Raw genomic sequence first — 24,469 nt, forward strand, 5'->3', positions numbered from 1 at the left:
GGGGACATTGAAGAACTAATTTTCTTAATTTGACACTTTTCTTTAGTGTTTAATGAATTGTTTTCCTTTTCAGTTATTCAAAACAAGCCTTTATTGCCTGATGAAAATTTAATCCAAATTTTTTTTTCCCTTTGAATTTACTTTTATAAAGCTATTTGATGATTTTGCTCATTAGTAGAGTTTCACTTGTAGGTTAAAAAGCAAATATTGTTGTTTCAGTAATGGCTCCTAAATTAGTGATATATCTTAAACTTACTGCCAAGTCTACTGCTGCTAAGTATTCCAATTTCCTTAACTGCTTTTTATGAACAATATCAAGAGTTTATTTCACAATTCACAGTAGGATTTTTTTTCTTTTTCTTTTAATGTTGTTTCAGAATTTTTCCATAGAGCAGTGCTGTGCCTCTGCAGGCAGTAGGGGATCAGAATGAAACAGTTTTGAAATTGGGAGCAGTTACGTTGTTGAACTAATACCTTAAGTTTTCCTTTTAACTGTTTTCATCTTCTTCATGACTGACCCCTGTTTCAAAGCAGATAGCTTCTTGACTCCAAAATCCTCTTTGAGAATCCTTATAAACTTCTTATCTTTGTTCTATTACACTGGACAGTGCATCTACTTTTTCTTAGTCCTTTGTTTTTTAATTATTCCTCAAAAATAGAGGTTCAACCTAGCTGTCGTTTGTGTAATAAAAAGTTAGCTATCATTTATGCACCAAAAACGTCGTATGTGGAGTGTTGCACTCTTCAGTTTCTTGATGAGAGTTAAAACAAGAACCACAATGTGACATTGAGAGGACAGTTAATCTGTAGGAAAAAAAAAACTTCTTATCAAGTAGATCACTGGCCTTTGAACCCAGATGATTCAGTGATTCAGTACTTTTCTATAGAATCTAATTAGGAATTCTGAAGTGATATTTACTAACTTCATACCTCTATCCTGGCTTTGCTTATTATGTCTGTCTATTCTAGGGGAGCTGGCCTGTTCAGGTACTGGATTGTCTATTTGACAAGGAAATAATGTACAAAAATCAAAGTTAAGGAAGCATTCACAGCTTCTTTAGTGGTCTTTGTTATCCCTTTTTTTGTACCATTTTTATTTCATAATTTCCTTTGTTGACCTTAAAAGGAAGAAATTCTTAAGGTGGCAAGAAGCTTGATTTCAGTATCTGTGTACCAAAATGCCTGTAGAAAGATGCCTAATAGAGATAGGTCATGGATGCATGTAATATTTTGTCTCCTAAAAAGCATGTTAAAATGTTAGTTTTAAACCTCTTATCAGTGTATTTCAACCTGACATTCATAGACACTGTCTTTCTTGATAGTTAAAAGTAAATATAAGTTCAGGATTGATTTTTTTTTTTTTAATGTATTAGGATTTACTTTTGCTTTGAGATAATGAGGCCTTAGCTCTTTCACCAGATTCTGATATGATCCTCTGATGGAGAAGTGAGGGAGTGAGGTTTGGAGCCTTAGAAAGTCAGTAATTGATTATTAAGAATGGTTGAACTATATAAGAGTTAACATATAGGAAAGAAACAGGATCTGAAGGTATTTTTCTTTTGGAAGCATTAGGGGCTGGGTGCAGGACCGTGGCCTATGAAAAAGGGCTGGAATTAAGCAATTATACAAAAACATGAAGACTTGAAACAGCATCTATGAATGATAAAGAAAAGGCTTGTTTAAGCAATGTAGTTGTATACTTTTTTTACTGCACAAGTAGTAACTAAGTTCAGCCTTCTTTTTTGTGAAATAAAATGAAAGAAAACTAAGAGCCAAAAAATTAGAAGGTGCTATCAAATATAAAAGAAGAAAGATTAGACGTTTATAAAAAATTCGAAGGAGGATTTCAGTGGGGGGTGGGTGGTCACAGGCCTTGAGAAACAGAGAAATCTAGAAGTTAAAGCCTTGAGGTGGTAATTCAAGAACGTAAATACCCTTTTAAAAAAAAAAACTGTTTGATAAAGTAGACTTTAAAATGTTTTCATTTTTCTTATGCCACCTGTCTCTCTTTTAGATTAGGTTAAGTTCTCTGTAAAGAGAGGCAAGTAAGCAATAAATGACCTGTTGAATATCTGAGCAAATACTATAGATCTAGATATAATGCGTATTTGAGGAGGAGAAAGTAGAAAGAAACTTAAGGAAATTATTTATGTTAGAGCTCTTGTGGGGAGCCTTGAAATCTACATTACCTATCTTTGGGGCCTCCGAAATAACGATATCACTGATGTGGTGTTGTGTCTTGTGGAGGAAACTTGATTAATGTGGCATGGCCACTCCCTCTTACATCTCTGTTCTGACAGCTCTAGGAAGACATGTCTGCAGAGACTTCTTCCTTATCGTCAGGGAGAATTAATCCCCGCCAGGAGCCCACAGCCAACTCCTAAACCCCTGGGTGGGAAATCCATGCGTGCTGCTGACAGAACAGCAGGAGAAAATACATAAGGAGATTATGAAGAGGTTTTATTTTCTTAGGAGTTGAAGGCAGGTAACAATGGAGAATAACTATAGTTAATACACAGGAATATTTGTTTTGAAGTGTGTTACAGACTGTATGGTTAGTAAAGAGGTCTGATCACTCCATGAGTCACCTAATGTCTCTTAAGATCAAGAAATAACCGTATTCTAGCATGGGCGATGTTAAAGAATATAGTAAATATAGCTTCATAAGGTCTGTCTGTGGATGATTCTGCTCCCCCAACTCAGAAAATTTTGGTCATGATCCTCAGGGTCCAAACTGCAGTGCTTCAAACTAAACATCTTCCTCAAAGCTTTTAAAGCAGACTTCTTTTTAATAGGTAGGTCAGTATTACTGGATTACTGGAGGCCAGATTGTGAAAGCTGATGAAAGGCAGTCTGGTAGAAGAAAGTTCCCCTGATTTGCTGACCCATAACGCCACCTGGAGACCCTAAATCATGCTACTTAATAATGAATGGCTGAGTGAGAAAATCACTGGCCTGGAAATCAAGAGATCTGGGCAACAGTGAATCTTTACCTCGGGGTTTTGGGGAAAACTGGCTTCCAGGTCCTTACTTTTGTGCGTAGTGCTGAGTGTTTTTGCATGCCTGTCGAGGGAAAGTCATTTACGGGCAAGACGCCATTCCTCTCCCGCTTGCAGACGTTGCAGTTGCTCTGTTAACTATACAGAGGATGAGCGGGAGGGAGCTTGGTAGATTAATACATTTGCGCATCTCCTTTGGATAAATAAGTTTGATGAAGTAAAATGAGGCTAACTTTCTTCTTAGTGGTGAAGATAAATTTAGGACCCTGGTGTTTATAAAAATGTGCAGCAGGCTAGAAGAGAAAGCCTAAATTCATTGCCATTCAGATCTTTTGTTTATGCATCAAGTGTTTACTGAGCTTCTCTGCTGTATACAGCACAAGAAGAGATGCGTTTGAAAGTTTGTAGTCTACAGGAGTGAGCGAGCAAAGAGAAACAGGTGGGTGCGAGATAGTGTGTGACGGGCTCTATACACACCTGAAGGAAGTGGCCACAGCAGACTGATGTGAGCGATTGGTGTAACTAGGAGGACGAGGTCTTTTGGAAAAGTTACCAGGCTGATTTTGAATGGATGGAAAAGCGGTGGGGGGCGTGCGTGAGGTGGGGGGACACTTTGAAGGGATGGTGGGTTAGTGGCCAAGAGGTAAAGTCAGAGGAGTGTGTGGGGAATGGCTCGGCTCGATGGGAAATCTTAAATACCAGAAGAAGGGTTTTAAAGGATAATATTTAGGTGAATTTTTATAAATAGTGACCTATTTTTAAGAGTCTCCATGCTGTCCCTTGGGAAATTTTGTATAAACATAAATGAAATGACCTCACTAAGTCATTTCGGAGAGAAGAAAAACTTCCACAGTACCTTTTTTTCCCCTTTGTTACAGTATGCCAAAATATTTTGAAATAATTGTCTTAGGACTGGGATTGATGATCTGAATTTTGGGTGCCAAATAACAAGTTTGAATGAACATTTTTGAAAGCTTTTTATTTTTTAGTCAAAGTTTTTGTGTTTGATTATGGTGCCAGGAACTGTCTTTCACATCTCAGATGGTCCTTATTATGTTGTTTTATAAGTAGAGGTGATGGGGCGTTTTTCTTTTTCAAGGTGTACAGGCGAAAGATCCATGTCCCTTTTCTGAGATACACACCTTTGTTGACACCAGAGTTTTTTTATAATATTTTTTTGTTTGATTACGTTTACTATCAGTTAGGGTAAATTTGCTGCTTTTAACATAAATTGTGCAGTTGTTCAAAGTGGGAGACAGATAAGAGTATAGAATGTTGGATTGTCTGAGCCTTGACAGACACAGCCCCCGCAGACAAACGTGTCATGGCTTCATTAGTGGTATGTCAAGGACAGAGAAGAGGGGGTCCCAAACAATGAGGCTCTGTGTGTGCTTCACAAGTTTCATTATCCACAAGTAACCTCAGGAAACTGAAACCACCCTAGCAAAGTGTCCTTTTAGTCATTGTTATCAAGTTCAACTTTGGAGGCGTGATATGCAACTTATAATTGGCAGATAATTTTGAAGTGTTACTTTTAGGCATGTGCATGCTTTAGAAAAGACCATAGTTTTATTCTCTTATCTGTATGTTTGGTATTTTTCATATTTTGGACACAAAGCAAGGATTACTCTTTATTTTTAAAAAGCTATATTGAAGTATAGTTGACATACAGTAAATTGCACATTTTGAAAGTCTCCAATTTGATATGTTTTGACATAGCTATGCAGCTGAAACCATCACCACAACCAGGCAGTGAACATACCCATCACTCTCAAAAGTTTCCCCTTCCCTCTTTGTATGCCCTCCCTCCCATTCCTCTCTGCCCCCGTCCCGGGCAACCACTGATCTGCTTTTGGTCCTCATACATTAGTTTGCATTTTCTGAAATTTTAGCTAAATGAATGCATATGGTATGTATTCTTCTTTTGGTAAAGCTCCTTGCACTTAGCATATTTACTTAGAGATTCATGCATGTTGTGGTGAGAACCAATACTAGTATGTTCCTTTTTATTGCTGCGTATCCTGTGTATACATGCACTACAATTTGTTTATCCAGGTACCTGTTGATGGACATTTGTGTTCTCGCCCCTTTTTGGCTATTACAAATAAAGCTACATACAGATATATACACATACATACATATACACATACATATATACATATATATACACACATACCGTATTTCCCTGAAAATAAGACCTACCCGGATAATCAGCTCTAATGCTCCAAAAGACGCATTAGAGCTTATTGTCCGGCTAGGTCTTATTTTCAGGGAAACATATATATACATGCGTGCATGTATATATGCGCATATATATGTATGCGTATATATGTGCATATATATATACGTATATACACACACATACATACACAAGCACACACACACACACACACACACATACACACATGTAGTAATTCCTAAAGCATGATAAAGCCATAAAAAGCTATAGTAGCTAGTAAGTATACTGGATACTCATCCATGTTCTAGTCCTGTATCACATTACTTATTTTTCAATTAATGTAAATGGCATTTTATTGTGGCTGGAATGGAGGCTGAACAAAGTGCAATAGGAAATAGCTACAGCTGCAAACAACTTCCAAGGGTTTCCGGTAACATTTGATAGCTGCAAAGGAAGGAAATGAAGGGCCAGTCACTTTACAATGGCAGGAATTTATTTAAAAAAAAAAAAGGTTCACCTATTTGTATTCTTTTTCCAAAGATACGCAATATTATAAGGAAGAATCTATAAATTTGCTTACCTGTTCCTCATGCTTATTTTTTATAATATAGTGAAGTGTGTTATCCTAAAAGTCTGAAAGAAGTCAAATTTAATTCAGTGCCCTTTCTGTACGTGTTGAAATGATGATATACTTTCCTCCTAAAATCTGTTGACCTTGAATCCTTAGGGAAATTCTGTCAAGTGGTAGTCTGTTGTTTTTTAACATGTTGCTGAATATCATTTACTAACGTTATTTTAAGGACAGTATTTTATGATTTTGCATTTAAGTGTCTAAGTGTGATTAGCCTTTTTTTTTTTTTTTTGCCAACACGATGTTAACTTTTTACAAAATGGCTTGAGTCTCTTCCTCTGTCTGCTGTATCTGGCATTTATAGGAATGATGAAGTCCCAAATAAAGTCCCAAATAAATTGCATTTGGCTTTTTGTCTTACGTTTATCTTAGATTGTAATGCCTTTAGCTTTCAACCAGAAATAGCTAGTAAGATAGAAGAATTAAAACCAGAGGAGAAGTCTGGAGATTTCAGGATGCAAATTCCTTCTCAGCTACTCCCTGTGTGACTTAAGTCAATTGATCCATTTTATTGGGGTTTTCTATGGGACACCGAAAGTTTGAACTAAATGAGTTCCAAGCTCCTTTCCAGCCTTGGACAGTCTATGAATAGAATTCCATTTTTGGCCCCTAGCCTAATCCTGCCGGCACCAGGACTGCAGTAGCCGACAATAGCTGCTCAGATGGCCACAGCTGCCAGAAGAGCTCCAGACAGGCTGTACTTAAATGCAGTCTTAGAACAGCACCTAAATAAAGACAGTGCAATACTGCCGAGTATCTCTGAGCTCATGGTCTAAAGCTCCAAGGGGACGAATGTGGAGTGATAACTGTAGGAAAAATTGAACATTCGCTCTTGGCCTATAAGGCAATCTGTATTTTTAGAACGAGGCTGGGGGTAGCGGTACCCAGCCTCCCTGACTATCTTTGCAAGTCTGCTCGGCCTTTTCAGTATGGGTGGCCTGTGTTTTGTGGGGATCCAGTCCCGGCTTCGGTCCTTGGTGGCCAGGACCTCCCCATACTCACTGATTGTAGCTACCCTAGAATGAAGCATGGTACTGAGTGTGTGGTTGCTGCTTAGTACTTCCTTTCCAGTTGGCTGATAACACATTAGTGACATTGATTTGATTTACATTTCACCTGTTGGAAGAGAAGGCTTACGAACTTTGAACAGGACAGCGCTGCCATTGGTTTAGTTTGTCCCTCCTCCTGCCTGCTGTGCCCTTTCTCCACCCACTGTAGAGTCCTCAGGACTTCAGCTGTGATTTTGTAAAGTGCAGTCAGCGCCTTGTTCTGAGAGCATTTTCACTTTATTAAAGCTGGTTGGGTATGGCTCTGTAGACTAGAATGTCCCGTAGCAAAGTATTGACACAGTGACAGTCGTGCTACATGGGATTCTACAGTTACTGTCTCCTGCTTCCTCGTCTCATGGGCTTTGCTTGTTTTCATACTTTGTTTTAAAAATTTAGAATTACCATTTGTATCACCTTTATTTTTCATGCATTTCATTAGTCCTTGTAGTTTTTTGATAGCTTAACTAAAAGCATGCTGTATTTTATAGTGTACCATAGAAATTAAAAATATATATTCAGGAATCCAAAGGTTGAAAATTCATATCTCATAAAGTTCTAAAACACTTTTAACTTCTAACCTCTCATATCTTTTTATTTTGTAGAGTTTATGTTACATTTCCTGGTTGTAGGCATTTTACTGTTTTTACGTAGCCTAGCTGTACGAGCAATGAGAGATCATTATGACTAATATAGAAAAGATATTTGGGCAAATGTAGGGCAAGCACAGGTAAGTTTTTTTCTGACTAAAGATAATATCTTTGGGGGGTAAAGTATTTTTGAAAACTATTTTGATTAATCTCATTGTACCCCGAGGCCCATACTGCCTGTTAAGTGAACTCTTCAAAAAACAGAGAACAATTGTTTTGGTTTATTCAGAATAAAAGGGTCTTTTCTATCTTGGTCTTTAGTTGAAACAACTTTGCAATTGGGGGTTGGCATTTTATGGGCATTAAACTAGTATTTATACTTACTGTTAATGGGGTTACTGAAAAATATTTAGGCAATTCTTATTTCATAATTCTGTTATGAGGGAGTAAAGAGTATCAGAAATAATAATATATTCAATGATATCATTGTGGTATATTGTGGCATATTTTATATATTAATTAAGAAAAAGAATAAGACTGCTCATTTGTGGTTCTCAGCCCCAGATGTTCAGGAGGCGACCCCCTAACCCAGAACTGAGGCAGCCTGCTTTCCCTTCCTTTTGAGGGAGAGCATTAATTTTATGAGGGAGAGTTAATTTTACTTGAATTATTTGGAGCATTTGGCATTTTCCTACCCCAAATCATCATTGGGCCTGAGACTTTTCTTTTTTAAATCTTCTGTCTTTTTGAATTTTCTTGTGTATAGAAAAGTACCCTATAAAGGCATAAAACATTTCAAATGAAGACAGTAATAAAATATAGAAAACAACAGAGTGGGTATCTTTGGATTATAGAATTGTTTGCATTCTTACCTAATTCTTTTTTTTGTTTGTTTTTGTATTTTTTCAGTACTTTTGTTTGATATTCAAATACAAAGATGTGTATTAAATTTCTAAGGTTACAACAAATTGCCACAAACTGGGTGGCTGAAAACAACAGAAATGTATTGTCTCCCAGTTCTACAGTCCAGAAGTCTAAAATCAAAATGTTAGGACCATGTTCCCTCTGACGTTTCTAGGGGAGCATCCTCCCTGGTCCCTTCCAGCTTCTGGTAGCTCTTGGCATTTTTTTGCTGTGGCAGCATCACTCCAGTCTCTGTCCCCATGTTCTCTTGGCCTTCTTTCCTATGTCTGTGTATTTCAAATCTCTGTCTGCTGTTCTCGTCAGAGGACACTTAATGAATTTAAGACCCACTGTAACTTCAGGATGATCTCAACTTGAGATCCTTAATTACATCTTACAAGTCTATTTTTCTAAATAATGTCATAGTCACAGGCTAGACATATCTTTTAGGGAAGAGACCACCATTCAACATAGTATGAAAGGTATTTCCCCAAAGAAGGAAAATAAGCTGTTAAATGAAAAATGATACAGTTACTAAGATTGTTGGGTTGTTGTTGTTTTTTGTTTATTTTGGGATTTTTTTTTTTTTTTTTTTTGTATGTTGGAAAGACTGCATTTCATTTAACTTACGTTTTAATGGAATTTAATGATTTGGGTCAGTAGTTGCAAATTTGTCAGGAAGATTCTAAGAGATGTTTTAGGCTTTAATAAGGAACTTAAGAGCAGTTGGAATCTTCACGTATGCTATCCATTTCTTTGAAGTAATTTCTGCAGTGTTGATTATGGTTCTTAAGCACTGTTTATCTCTCATAAATCCATAATCCTGTTATATTTCTTTATAATGATATTTTGAGATATTTTGTTCCTGAATATGGCTAGTATTGATAATTACAGTTTCTAATTATCTGTGTTTAAGAAACTAAATAAGAGGGCATAGAGATATATATATACACACACACACACACACACAGACATATATATATATATTTTTATATACATATATAATATATATAATACATATTATATATAATATTACATATATAATATATATAATACACACACATATATATATATATATGTTTGTTTGTTTTTTTAACTTTTTAAAGCTCTTGGCCCAAAATTGTTATCATGGGATAAATCACCAAATGACCTGGAAACCTCTATGAAACTGTACAAAGTGGGTCTTAATGAATGGAAAATCTGATTTGGGGAGCGGGAAGGAAGTGGGTTCAGCCGTCATTTGCCATACTTCTGATGTACACCTCTGTCATAGTGTACTAGAGTAACAAAGACACTTCTGAACATTGTCTTTGGTAAGAACTCAACTAGAGTTCCAACTCTGCTGCTAACTCTGACCTTCAGGAATAAATCTAATATTCCTGAACCTCACTCCCTTGTTTTTAAAGTGCAGGATTTGGGTTAGAAGATTTTAAAAGACCCTCTGGATCTAGCAAACTTAGTGTTTACACTAAAAGGACATTTTAGAATGTATGGTACATTTCATTAAAGTTTTCCTTCAAAAACATATTAGAAAAAATTGTAAAAGATATGCCATTGTCATATCTCTAAGTTTTCATTTTTTATATATGTGGCCAAATATTTGAGGGTTTAAAAAAAATCATTTATTTGAGACTTTCCAGCCTAAGATTAATTTTCAACCAATAAACACTACTGTATCCTTTCACTCTGTCCTATAAAATATTTTAGTGTTTAAATTTCTTCAAATAATATACTTGTTCAAAAAATATTAGCAGAATAAAGAAGTATATAAAGTAAAACGTAGAAGTGCCCTCTTCTCTCTTCCCCTCTTCCTTTGGCCCACCTGTTTCATTTCCCAGGAGTGACCATGGGTAATAATTTAAAGTTTCACCTTTCATAAAGGTGTGAGCACATATTACATATCATTTTGTGTGTGTGTGTATTGCCATATTGGTTTCCGTAGTACTCTTTGTGTAAAAGATGCTTGAGCAGTGTTAAGTTTTACAGTCTCCTCACTGAGGTATGACAATTGTTTTATTGTGATTGTTGCTGATTCTTAAAGCATATTAAATGTCGTGGTAGCAGTCCCTGCTAAAGTAGGGGTTGAAAGTAGGAAGGTAGAAATTGAATTTCCAGATTATTGTAGTAAGAACTACTAAAGAAATTACCCTGTCTACTCTGAAGACGCCTAAGACTTACAAATACTCCCTGTCACCAAAGGAGCTGCAAAGATCTTAAACTCACAAAGAGTAGAATATATTAAAGTTTTTCAGAACAATCAGTGGAGAAAATGGTTGAAAATAATATAGCTAGAGTACATGCCTGTAGTCAAGGGTTAGTCAAATAGTGCTGAGATTTTCAAACATTTTCAAACATTGTGAAAAAAGATGGTGAGTCCTGAGGACACCTGCAAAAGGAGCCATGCTTTACGGAGCGAATATTCCAGTCCTAGAGTAATGTGAGAAGCTCGAAACTCACTGAATAACTCTGTTGTGTAATCATTAAACATAGTAAATATGTAGCTGTGATCTATACATTTATAGTTTCTTATGTGAGTTAAGAGCTTGGGCTCTGGGATCATACAGACTTAGGCCAGATCTCAGCTTTGCCATTTACTGTCGCTGTGACTTTACCTCTCAAAGCCTCAGATATCTTTAAAATGAGGTTAGTGTATTAGTAGCTGCCATGTAGCGTTGCTGTGATGATTCACTCAGAATGATCACATGCTTAGCCAGAGCCAGCTGCTTGGAAGCACACAATTAGTGTTGCCTAAAGAGTGAGCTATGAGAGAATCGTTTAATACTAATTTCTCCCTTTTAGATAAAAGGGCTGTTTCCTTAATTAAATGGTATGTCTTTGAGGACAAGGGCCTTGTCGTCGTAGACTTTTACCTGTGTGGCTCAGAGTGAAATATTTGGGGATGACAGTCTGAAAAATAAGTTGAGTAACAGTACAGACTAAACAAGCGGGTGACTTTGAGCTAGTAAGCTTTCTGACATTATTACTGCTTATGAACATAAATTTCATTGATTAATTTTTACTCATTAGCGAGAGCGTCAGAGGCAAAAACTATAAATTGATCAATAATGATTTGTTAAAAGTCGTCGTTAAACCCAGAGACTCTTGATTTTCAGGTGTTCAGATGAAGCTGTAAACTAGCAACAACAAACCGGGTTTCTTTATTGCCATCTGAGCCCAATGAGATGGAGACAAGTAGCAGGGAGCATTATGGAACAGTGTCAACACAGTTGAAATCCTGGAGTTTGTTTGCTTTTTACACTGTTTAGATGTAAGACATGGGTTTACAGAATGTGGATTTTGATAAATTTGCTATCATTGCTTCAAATTTTAACCATGGAAAAAGATTTTGAATACTGTAGGTGTTCAAGTTCTTGATTTGGACATGCATAATTTGAAATCGGAGTCTGTATAGGAGCAGAGATGATTCGTGACTATTTGAAGTAATTTAAAAATTTACTCTTTAGTCACACTAGCCACATTTCAAGTGCTTAGTGGCCACATGCTGGGGGCTACCGTATTGGACAGTGCAATTGTAGAAAAGTTCCATCACCACGGAAAATTCTACCGGATAGTTCTTGGTTAGAATATATGTTTGTTTGGTTCATACATTATTATAAAAAAAAAAAAGTCTAAGTAGTTGTAGGGGTTAGAGGAAAATAATCGGAGTAGGGGAAAATGTAAATTAGGGGAGCAGGCTTCTTTTCTTCCTTGATCTTTTCACCTACCTATGTTTATCCTAAGCAGAATAATTGGAAAATAGTTCAAAGTAAATTCCCTGCCAAGCAAGGTGAACACATCGCCACTCAGTATTTTCCCTGTAGAACCAAGACCTTTTCTTTTACAGTTTTGGTTCTTATAAAACTCCTACTACAGATCACAAGTACTTTCTCTCTCACTGCAGTTGGAACTAAATCAGATTCAAAAGTCCTTTTTCTTCCCTTCTCTAGCTGCCACCTAGTTGCATCTGCCATGCTGGTTTCAGACCATTTTTTACAGTCCCAGTCTTTTAGTCCCTCTGGCTTCCATCATTTGTGAGGTGGACTTTAGACCGATACTCTGAGTTTATTGAATTCCCAACTCACTACCTTGCTAAATGATGTTGGGTAAGCAACTTAATCTTCTGAGCCTGTAGCTGATTAATTTATTTATTATGGTGTAGATGCTGCCATATATATATATATGTATATATATATGGTGCCAAAAAATGTATATGCATTTTAAGAAAGGAAAACTGTATTAAAATTGTGATACTCAATATAGACCGATAACAAAAGATGAATACGTTTGACTTCTGCAATTACAAGAGGTGCTCAAAGTGGTTACCATCAGCGTCCAGATACTTCTGATTATGGTGAACTACTGCGTGAGCAACATTGACCAAAGTGTCCATTTGTATACATTGTTTTGGCATCCTCGGTACACCACACACACACACACACACACACACACACACACACACACACACACGAATTAAATGAGATAATGTATTTGAAGCTCATAGCACAATACCTCCGTATTTAGCAAGCCATTAGAGATGAAGTGGATGCATTAGTTAGCTTTTGCTTTGTAGCAAACCATTCCAAAATTTAGTGGTTTAAAATAACCACCATAATTTAGATTTAGTTAGGGATTCTGCTGGGCAGTTCTAGTCTTTTCCAGGCTTGCCTGATGTCCATGCAATGGTGGTTCCTTGGCTGGTTGGCTTGAGGCCGGCTGGTCCAAAATGGCCTCATTCACATACTGGGTGGTTGGATGGTTGTTTGCTAGAACACAAGGTTGACTAGACTGCCTGTGTCTCATCACCCAGCCAAGTTCAGTCTTACTTGGAATACAAAGCCCTTCCTTTCTTTTCTGTTTTCTGTATGCACCCTACACTCTAGTCTAGCTTACTGTTTCTCAACTGTAGTCTTTGCCGTCTGCCCTTCATCCTTGTTTCTTTAAAGGCTGAAAAAAAGACTGTTTTAATCATCTCTACATTCTGAGTGGACAACACAAAGTAGTTAAATGAATACATAAAGGTAGCTTTACCTCTGGGGGCTATCTCACATTATCTTTCTTTACCTACTAATCCTTTAATGCTCACCTTCATGTACATTCTACTTTGTGAAGTCTGTTTGATCTTTTGAACTTCGAGAAGTTTGGAGATGGTTTTTATTATTGAATATAAAAAATGTTAGAGTAAAATTTTCTATTTAAGCGTTACTGTTAATCTGCCATTCTCTCTTTTCTTAAATGAACTCTTCTCTAAATGTCTAAAGCAGCATAGAAAGGCTGTCAATAGGTGTTTTTTTTTTAATGATGTTCATAAAACACAGGAAAGTTTGGTTTCTTAGTTTTACAAACACTGATGGGGTAAATTGGAACTGCTGCTGGTTGGTGAGAAGGGATGGTATTTGCTCTCTCAGCCCACGTACGTTTATAACAGTATTGGTCTACAGAATGGAGTGTTTTTCTAGGCCAAGGAAAGAAAGCTTTGTCTTTTTCTTTCTATTTTTAATTTAATGGTGCTCTGCAGAAAAGAAAGATAAAACACAAAGTTACAAAGGCAGCACTTGGCGTCCGCATTTTCTTGCGTTCACCCCAGTCAGTCTATTTTATTTTCCAACTTGCATTTTTGGACCTATTAAATGAATAATGATTAACTGTTGCTCATTTTTTCCCCCTTGAATTTCATATAAGTCTCAGTTCAGAGTTTATGGAGCGTTGAAATACCATAATGCAATAAGTTATGTAGTGTGTTGTGACGGGGAGGGAAAAATAAACAACAAAAAGCCTCTTATCTAGGTCTCAGGAGAACTAAATTCTAATCGTGGCTTTGGTGATGACTTACTGGTGACCTTGGAACAATTGAACTTCTTTTGGCTCAGACACCTGAGCATCTTCAGTTTGGAAATATTGTGCTGTTTCTATTAAGTGTATGTCCTTCTGGGGTTCAGTAATAAGTGTTACAGATGGGCACAAATGTTTAAAATGAAAGAATTGGATGCCCTTTTTAGAATATTTAATACCTATAAGGTTAATAGTGTATCAGTATATAGAAAAAGCATACACTGGATTCATTTTTGAAATAGGTGTTTATCATGTATACAAGGGGGTAGAATTCGCAGGATTACAGAGGTGAAAATAAGTGGGAAATGCATAATGAATTCTACAGCTAAATTGGTGTGACTGGAGTGTGGGATATTTGGGTAGCATTTCCATGATGTTGAGCGCCCAGTGAGGTTGATTGCCGTAAGGTAAAGTATACCTCCTCTAGAGAACATCCACAGTTTGCCTGGCATTTTCCTGTTTCTTTAGGAAATTTTGTTTGCTCTTCAGGATTCATTTTGTATGTAAATTCCACAAAAAGCGCCCATTTCCCCTTCTCTTGGTGTGCACTACCTCATGCCACCCCCAGAGGCACGTACGTGCACAGCCTCTCCTTGGCGATGACATCGGGAAAAGAACACCATGACCCTGATAGGATTCCTTTTGGGAGGAGTGTTGTGAATCTGAAACACCTTACATGTTCCATGAGTATCTTACATGTAATTTAAATGTCAGTAGCCACGTGAGGCTCGTGGCTACTGTGTGGGTTAGCGTAGGTCCCGATCTTCATCTCCGCTCACGTTTACACCCGTGTCTGTTAGCACGCTGCATAGTCTCCTCTTCACAAAAGAGATACCTTTCCTAGTCTGCGTGCTGCCTCCTTGGCTCCCACTTCTCTGAAGTACTTGGAGAAGGGACTTCCTCTTTAAAATTCTCTGCCCCTGGCTTCTGAGACACATGGTTCTCTTCCAGTTATTGCTGTGTAGGCTTCCTCATAGCTCTCTAAACAGTGCTGTCCCTTACTTTAAAAAAGATTGGCCCACCAGTAGGCCCACCATTCTCTTTGTTCTTTATATTCTCTTCTATACTTGGGGTATAACCCAAATCTATCGGCCTTGGACTACTTCCCTGCACTGCCCATTTGTGCTTCTAAATGTCTGCTGGTTGCCACCATCACCTACACCATCTGTCTCCATGCCTGACACATCTTGCCTGTGAATACACGTTAAATGGTTGTATAAATTTGCATCGTTATTTCCAAGCTGAGTGTAGTTTATGTGTCTCTGTTATCTAATACGTATTTTAAACTCTGTTCTTTTATAGTTTTAAGAAATTCATGTGTTCACACATTTAAGTATTCTTTGAGGGTACTAGAGATATAAGCAGTGTAACCAAGGTATACTTAAAAGACAGAGTCTGTCCTCATGGGCCTTGCAGGATACAAAAGAATACTTTTAAATGAGTGACTGTATTACCGTTGGTCGATGTTATGATAGAAGAACTACAAGAGCTTAGAGAACTCAGCTGTGGGACCCCCAACTAGACCTGTCAGCGGAGGCCTCAGAAATGATGTTTCCGCGGAGAGGTGAAGGAGTGGATAGGAGTAGCAGGGCTAAAAAGAGAAAAAAGGAACATTAGAATTCACTGCATTTGAATGGAATTAAGGTACCAATGAGTTAAGAGGAGAATTAATCTGAAGCATATAAAACATGCAGGTAATTCCCAACCTAGGAGATGCTCAGGTCTGCTTTCTGTCCTCATATGGAATCGGTAGCACGGATGTGGGTACATCCTGATGAGCAGCGTGGTGTGCTGTGAGTCGGCTGTGAAATGGGGGATTTTATTTACTGGTGGCTATTTTCTTTGCTCTGGAAATTTATTTGCTAATGGATATTTGTGCAAAGAATGATGATGCTGTACAGAAGCAGGGTACTGTTTTGCTGTGAACATGGCACACTGTTGTCCTTTGTGAAGTTACCACGGGTAACAACTTCTTGATGGGCTCATTGGGGCAATTAGATGGAACTAATCATGGGGATTTCCTGTGATTCTTGAACTACTTAAAGCCGCAATCAGAAGGGGGTGGGAAACTTTTGATAGAAAACAAAAGAAATTAACTTTAAAAGGTTTTTAACTAATGAAAATCAAGCTTGTGTGCCAGAGCGACACTTTCACACTATTAAGCATTGTGAAGCATTTTCCTTAAACCTCTTTCAAAGTATAAGTATGGTTTGGGAAGAAACTCTGATTCTAGCTTACAATATAGTCTTTTGTTGTTCCTATTGGAAAGAGAGCATTGCTTCATTGAAGTGTGGGGAAGATAATGTTGATTAAGATTCTTAGTGACTGTTTAAGGGGAAAAAACTTCAAGTTAAAGGAAAACAAACCTTTCATTTACAAATTTAGAGAAACATTTTGAAGAACCTTTAATCGGTAGTTTTTTGAAATGATTTAGGGTTATAGGAGAAAATCGATTAGAGTGATAAAGTCTATTCTTAAATATGAATTATTTGAAGTATTTCTCTGTGGAAAAACCACAGAAAGCTGGGCAGTTGTCTGGCCACATATAGTTGCCCTGGCAGTTGTCTGGCCACATACAAATGACCTTACCTGACTTTCAGATCTAATGTGAGAGCCACCAAGCATGCACCTGTCCTTTATCAACACAGGTTGCTGAGGGTATTTCAGTGCTTGGTGGAATTTTGTTTGTATTTTTTGTGAAGTACAAGAATATATTTAATCAATTTCAGTGGTCATCGAGGTTCCAACATATATTGACAATTTAAGACAGTTATTAAAGTTCTAGAGAGATACAGAAACTAGATATTCTAGTTTTATAGAAAAAAATCAAAGCAATAAGGGGGTTTCTTTGGGGATCATTTATTTTCTTCTTTCATTGGAAATTAAATGATTGTTATTTGAGCAGCATTACCTGGAAAATCACCTTACTTTTTTGAGAGAGTAGATGATTCAAAGGTAATAAAGCATAGTCAACATTATGTTTTCCAGTGGTTCTATAACTTCTATAACTATAACTTCTGTGAATTCTTAATAATCTCTGCAGCAGTTAAAGGAGATATGGATGGAGTTAAAATCTTGAATAACTTTATCTCACTTTCTATAATAAAAATCTTTTCGGACAAAATATGGAAACTGCTAAATAAAAATCGTAGCTCAAATTTGACTTTTTCACTTTCTTAATACTTCTGTCATTATCTAATATATTTAAGAATTATTAAAGTGAGAAAGTTTAAAATATGTTGTTTGTAAATAAAATAATTGTTACTGTAGTAATCATTTATTTTTCCTTGACAATAAATTAGAAATCTGCTCAGACATTTGTACTCAGAGCATGGTTATGCGAGGTTATGGTTTATTTTGTGAGAATTAACGAACTCTTACCGTTTTACAGGTCTCATCACAACTACATCAAGGAAACTAGACCGAGAGCAGCAAGATGAACACATATTAGAAGTAAGCATTTCTCTGTGTTTAACTATTTTAAAAATATAAGTATGGGGACGAGCAATCTTGTTTACATTAACTAGTATTCATAGCTGTTAATATTTTCTTATATTAGCTTCTGGTCATTAATAAAAAGGAAAATAAGACATTCTGAATATACTTCATGACCCTTTTATAGCCTTTTCTATCCACAGAATACAAGACCACTGTCTTAAGTTTCATTCTAATCTTGTAGTTTATACATGCACACACACACCTAGCAAACAAAACTGAAAACAGTTACTTGAATTTCATTTTCATTTACAGAAGTGATATTTTTCTGTATGCCTTCTACCTGTTTTTCCTCAGTATTACACTTTTGAGATATAATTATGTTAATAGGTCTAATTCAACTTTTTAAACTGTAGTTAACTTTTGTTTCGTTTGTTTTGCTCTTAAACAATTGCATTGTTTATGCAATTGCTTTTGTTGATATAAAGTCTGTGCTTCTTAAAAATTTCTAAAATAAAAGCAGATTGAAGTCTGATGTGCTCTTCTAAGATGCCCTCTTTTGATAAGGCTTCTTATTCTCACAGTGTATTTAAAGTGCCTTCTAGTCCTTGACAGAAGAAACACAGTTTATCTTTTACTGCTTGCCTTGTTTCTGGTGGGCAGTAAATACATTACAGGGAAAGAGATACGAGTAATTTGGAGGAGGACGGTAGCCCATGATACGGGTGTCAGGCCTGATGAGATTGCTGATGCCATTGCTTGCAAACCAGGAAGAGGCTGAGAGAGCAGGCAGCCCTTGGGAGGAAAACCAAGGAAAACAAACCTGTTCCCTCTGTTGATGTTTCTCTATCACACGTTAAAGGCCAGTGTTGAGTACTAGAACCAAACCTGAAAAAGACCAAGTGCTTTTGTTTAATTGTGAATTATCTGCTCAACTCTTCCAGACTCTTCAGTGTAGGTAATTGAGAAAATCCTAAACAGATTTTTTTTTTTTTTGGCCCGTAGAACACGTGCATTCTTTTAAAGACATTCTGCAGTGCTCTTTGGTTTTTAAATAAACTGTGATTATTTTTAAGTCCTGTCTTTATATTATTGCTGTTTATAATGCCCCCTGCTTAATTTCACTTCATCTTAGTCAAAATTTTCTAACTTCATCAGTAAAATATTTCATTTTTGTCGCTCTCACTTTCTTTATATCTATGTATGTGTATATATATGTGTGTGTATAATATATATGTGTATACGTATATAATATATAATATACATATTATACACACACATATTCTGTGTGTGTGTATGCACGGATATCCTATCTAGAAAAAGTGGTGTCACAGCCACAATTACAATTAGTAGTTTTTTTATGTGTTATGTCTGTTTAGTCATAGATTATATACTTCCCTTAAATTTCTTTTTTTAAATAATAGAGCAGAGTTTTCAATTTTCATTCAGTCACTACTGTGTTTGACGGAAGGGAGAATATGATTCCTGAAGAAAATAAAGAGATGGCAAAATGTCCAGACCAGCATATTATACACTGGCATCCAGCTCCAGTCCTCTCTCCCTAGTTAGAACTGCACGTACACCCAGTTAATTGTGTGCCTCACACCAGATCCCTCTTTTCTCAATGAAGGTCAAAGACTGGATGGAAGCAAGTATGAGATACTTAAGACTTGGGAGATGATATTAACATTGATGGGAAATAATAGTTTGCTTACATATCTTGTACATTTTTCTGTAATCCTTTTATGGTGGTACATTTTGAGGACTAATACTGGCATTGATTTGACTGTCTTAAAGAAGCAAGTTTTTTTCAATTACGTGTTCAAAACTATGTTACTGCCTATTGGTTATTGAATCCAAGCCTAGGAACAATTTGATGAATACTACAAAGTATAGTACTTGGTTGTGTTTCTCTTTTTCTTTTTTCCCAAGTATATGAAAACTGGTCAAAAAGAAATGTTTTGAGAGGTAAAAATTAAAATAGTAATTTTTATTTTGTTTTATTTTGAGAGTTTGGGAAAATAAATCATGTACTTTAAATAAAGCAACTACTTTATTGTTTTATTTTGAGAGTTTGGGAAAATAAATCATGTACTTTAAATAAAGCAGGTACTTATCCTGATAAGTACCATCAGGATACATTCACACTTTTGTAAACAACAGGATTTATAACCTACTAAGCTTCAAAAAGAAAATGGTTCCATGGAAAACTTCCGTCTACTTTAGTTTTTTGTTTTTCGGTAATTAATTTGGGAGGATGTGGGTGGGTGAGAGAATAACCGTTACTAAGGTCATTACTTTTAATGTACATCCTGAAGTAAATGAACATTTGATTGAGGGGTGAAATTGTTTCTTCTGCACATAGAAGCAAGTATGGTGCATCCTCACGAATCCCTGATTTATATTCCTAAACTGGTTACATGAATAATTTACTTAGAATAAAAGTTATGTTACATTTCTTTTACTGAAAATCTTATTTCATAAATTGATCTTAAATTTAAATGTTTATGTCTACCCTACTAAATATGGAAAACTTATGTGCAAGAGCCAAACAAAATAAAATGATGTTAAAAGGCGCGCTACTTAACATATATTTTAAATTGATGATTCAGTTCATTTTGTTGATGAAGCTTAAAAATGACGGTTTTTTAAAAATACAGTATGTGGGGAACTTATTTTTCAGTATATGGAGTAAATATTATTTTGAAGGGGACTCTTTAGATGTTTAAAGCAAAATCTTCATGTATCTCTTCCTTGGGTTAAAAATACTGTTTTTGATAGCTTAACATTTCGATGACATTCACAATACAGTAATGGTTGTGCGAGGAAAAGAGGTGGCCTAGGGAGGAGAGGGCAAGGGCTCACAGCCAGTTCTTCTTCCTTAACCCTTGCCCTGTCCCCAAGTTTCTCTCTCTGAAAATGGGAGACGTTTTCCTGCTTTCTCACAGAGCTGTTGTCCGAATGAGAGCAGATGGCATGTGTCTAAGTGCTGCTTGAACTGTAGAGGTTTACATAAATGCTGATTATTATTAGGAAGAAGGCATTCACTTTTTATATAGTACATTTTAAAAACATTTGTTGATCTGTTACCTTTAAAAAACAGGTTACTGTGACAGATAATGGTAGTCCCCCCAAATCAACCGTTGCAAGAGTAATTGTGAAAATCCTTGATGAAAATGACAACAAACCACAGTTCCTGCAAAAGTTCTACAAAATCAGACTCCCAGAGCGAGACAAACCAGAACGAGAAAGAAATGCTAAGCGCGAGCCTATATATCGCGTGATAGCAACAGACAAAGATGAAGGTCCCAACGCAGAAATCTCCTATAGCATCGAAGATGGAAATGAGCATGGCAAATTTTTTATTGAGCCAAAAACTGGACTGGTTTCATCCAAGAAGTCTTCTGGAGCTGGAGAATATGATATTCTTTCTGTGAGTTAAGATCTAGTCTTTGAATTTCTTATATACTTTGATTATTAATATAGTAGTCTTACCTCTCTTCTCTTCTTACTTTATCTCTGTTCAGTCAGTAACCTCAGTGTTTGTGACCTAACAGTGGGAAGTACGGGTTTTTTCCCTTTTCAGCTGTCACTCCAGTTAGTTATGTTATATTATGTTTGACTGTGGCAAAAGATGTTGCTCTTTTTATCAAGTATTATTAAACACAAAGAATATACAAATACAAATATTAAATGTTTGAAATTGACTTAGTTTAAGACCGAACCAGTCTATGCTCCAGTGATAGGATGTAACTCCCAAGTTGTTGTGTTATCCCCTCTGCCCATATTTTATAGATTAAGGCAGTTGATAATGGTCGCCCCCAAAAGTCATCAACCACTCGACTCCACATTGAATGGATCTCCAAACCCAAACCATCCCTGGAGCCAGTTTCTTTTGAAGAACCATTTTTCACCTTCACTGTCATGGAAAGCGATCCCGTTGCCCACATGATCGGAGTGATATCTGTTGAGCCTCCTGGTACACCTCTCTGGTTTGACATCATTGGTAAGCATTCCACGTAGTTTCCATTGTCCTATAGGTTGCACCAAGGAGAACCTGTTTATGGTTGTATGATTTCTGTGCACATCTCAGAATTTAAAATTGAGAGTAAGACCTATAAGTGGAGATTTTGTTTTAAATTGCAGTAGTTTGATTGCAAAATTTATCACAATATTCAACATATATTAAACTTGTTTAAAACTGGTGCTCTATAGATACCATCTCATTAATATAAAAATAAGGTTTTTAAAAGTTCATCAGGGAGAAACAGAGAAATCTAAATGTTTGGTCCAAAAGTACAGCTTCTTAATTTTTCTTTCTTGATACATAACATATGGCACATTATTATTTTTAGTGAATATGATTTGAGTATTTAAAATAACTATGCCTATGTGATTGTCACACGTCAGTATTTTATAGGGAATAAGCTTACAAATTTTAATTTTACGACTTAAAAATGATAGTGCCAACCATAGGTTTTTAAATTTTATTTACCTCATTTTCAGTAGAAAGCAGGGTTCACTAGATTAAATCACCCAGTGGTAAAAATTACATGCCTAATCCAGTTTGTTTTTGTCATTTAATTTAGCTTAGATATAGAATATAATACGCTATTCCAACATATTTAAAAAAAATTCGTATTAGACTCTGACATCTTAGGTGTTTTTTTTTAAAATTCTATTTGTTTACACTATTTTAATTGTAAGGATAGTTAAAATTAAAAGTATGTATTGTGATTCTTGTCTCTTTGGACCTTCATATCCGTTTTCCCTCGTCCACCCCTTCACCACCCTACCCCCACATGCTATTTCAGCAAGTTGAAGCCCATAGGACATAGTTTGCAGGGGCCATAGGGTGCAGGTGGTGTAAGCGATACAGGTTTTTCCTCTGGAACTTTCACACTGGAGAGGCTATTTTCATAATTTTGATCAATGTATGAAATTGTGGGTGTCATCAACACATATGAAACTCATTACAGTTTAGTTTTAAATAAAAAAAAAGAAGATTATTTTCATAATTAACCACAATGAAAAGAGTTTGTTTGCTCTCTGTTAACGTCTGTCACATTTCCAGATGAGCAGGCTGCTGCCATGCAGCGTCTGGCTTCAGCGTTTAACACTGACCGCCTTTGGAACCGGTCTGATTGATGGCTCTTCCTTGTTCTCTGCTTCCTTCCATGCTTGCTTGCTTCTTTTTGGCTGTGCCAGGAGACTCACTTGCTAGAGAAGTGTTTTACATCTTTCAGATGACTTGTGACCTGAACTGTACAGCAGAAGGTATCTGCTGAGATCACATAATTTGCCTCAGATTATGAGATCTAAAATTAAAGCATCAATTTCTAGAACTTTTTTATTTCCAGTGACTTGTGTTTCAGTGCGTTTTGTTTTCAGTGTGCATGCATGTGGTCACTCATTTCCTTTTCAAACATTCTGACTTTGCGTCCATTCTTAGTTTTAGGTTTGACTGAAGACTTTTTTTGTATGTGTTGTTTTCCTTGTACGGTAAGATTTAGTAATAGAAGTTCATTATGACATTAAGACTTTATTTTCATTCTCTTTCGTTTCATTGATATAAGTATCTCCAGTTTAATGAATTTGAAAACAGAGTTTTAGCTAAAATATAATTGGGAATGCATTTGGATAATGTAGTAGCACAGAAACTATTGCTTCATTAAGCTTTCTGTGTGATAACAATGGGAAAAAATTTCAAGTAGTCTATAAGAGTCAGGGCTAAACGTTAACTACCAATGATTTTTTCCAAGTTAATATTTGTTGTTGTTTTTTTTTATTATTAGTTTCAGGTGCACAAGACAAAGTAATAGTTAGACGTTTATCATTTATATCCCTCACACTGTGTGAACCCCCCACCCCCATCCACTATCCCGCTGACATCGCACAGAGCCATTACGTTTCCACTGTCTCCATTCCTTTAATAAGCGTTTTATTAGGGCAGTATGACCAGGTGTCACAAAAATTTTTTTTTTTAGTAATTATAGTTTTAAATGGCCAACCCTGGTTACCAAATGTCTTATATAGCTACTGAAATATAAATTAAAAAGATACTTAGAACCCCTGAAAAAGCAAATTGAAAGTAATTCATTGGCAGTATTTGCAGTTTCATTCTGTTTTCAGAGTTGCTTTCTTTCTTGCCTCCTTTCCTTTAGTCTCTTCCTTCACATTTAGGTCTCAACCTCGTGTTACTAAGCATTATCTTTCTAATTGGCCTTTCTTTTCTTGTCTTTCAAAATGTAAGCTTCTTGGAAACACCTTGATCAATATATCAGAAGTTCTTTTTTGGTTTGCTTTTTTTTTTTTTTTTTTAACTGCCATTAAGAATTAGAAAGCCACAAAATAAATGACAGGTTTTCCTCCTGTGACCTGTTTTTACTTTTTCTGTTTGCCCTAATTTAAACTAGGTGGCAACTATGACAGTCACTTTGATGTGGACAAGGGCACTGGAACCATCATTGTGGCCAAACCTCTGGATGCAGAACAAAAGTCAAACTATAACCTCACAGTTGAGGCTACAGATGGAACCAGCACTATACTCACTCAGGTTAGTAAATCGCTAGTGATGTGTCTGTCAGAGGAGGACTCATACAACATTCTGATTCCAGGGTCCACAGACAATATGAACAGTTGATTCTGCCGTCTTGGATTCTCAAATCAGAAGTTACTATGCTGATATAATTAACACGATACACACCAAGGATTTTTATTTAGGGAAAGAAAATTAACTGCAAATCCTGATTTAGGTTTTGCATGTAATTAACTAGTTTTGAAAGTTTTGAAAGAGGACTTAAAAAATAAGCCACATTGTTGTTATGTCATCTAAATCTTTCATTTTACCATGTTTC

At 36.2% G+C, this 24,469-nt stretch overlaps 1 protein-coding gene across 12 annotated transcripts in view; it reads left to right on the forward strand.

Annotated features, from left to right (window-relative positions):
* Positions 1-24,469, forward strand: part of FAT1 (FAT atypical cadherin 1) — a 125,950-nt gene that overhangs the window by 60,255 nt on the left and 41,226 nt on the right. For 9 of the 12 annotated variants that reach the window (XR_004422905.1, XR_004422904.1, XM_033104996.1 and 6 more), the window contains exons 4-8: positions 17,569-17,630; positions 20,716-21,045; positions 21,408-21,618; positions 22,821-22,889; positions 24,029-24,168. Coding sequence is in view for 10 of the 12 variants with exons in the window: in XM_033104996.1 (XP_032960887.1) it covers positions 17,569-17,630; positions 20,716-21,045; positions 21,408-21,618; positions 22,821-22,889; positions 24,029-24,168 (812 nt within the window). In the remaining 2 variants the exon portion in view is untranslated. The remainder of the gene's footprint in view (positions 1-17,568; positions 17,631-20,715; positions 21,046-21,407; positions 21,619-22,820; positions 22,890-24,028; positions 24,169-24,469) is intronic. The other 3 variants (XM_033105001.1, XM_033105003.1, XM_033105004.1) reach the window with 1 other exon arrangement.

This window comes from Rhinolophus ferrumequinum, chromosome 4 (genome assembly GCF_004115265.2).
Source record: "Rhinolophus ferrumequinum isolate MPI-CBG mRhiFer1 chromosome 4, mRhiFer1_v1.p, whole genome shotgun sequence".
In the NCBI taxonomy this organism is placed as follows: Eukaryota; Metazoa; Chordata; class Mammalia; order Chiroptera; family Rhinolophidae; genus Rhinolophus; species Rhinolophus ferrumequinum.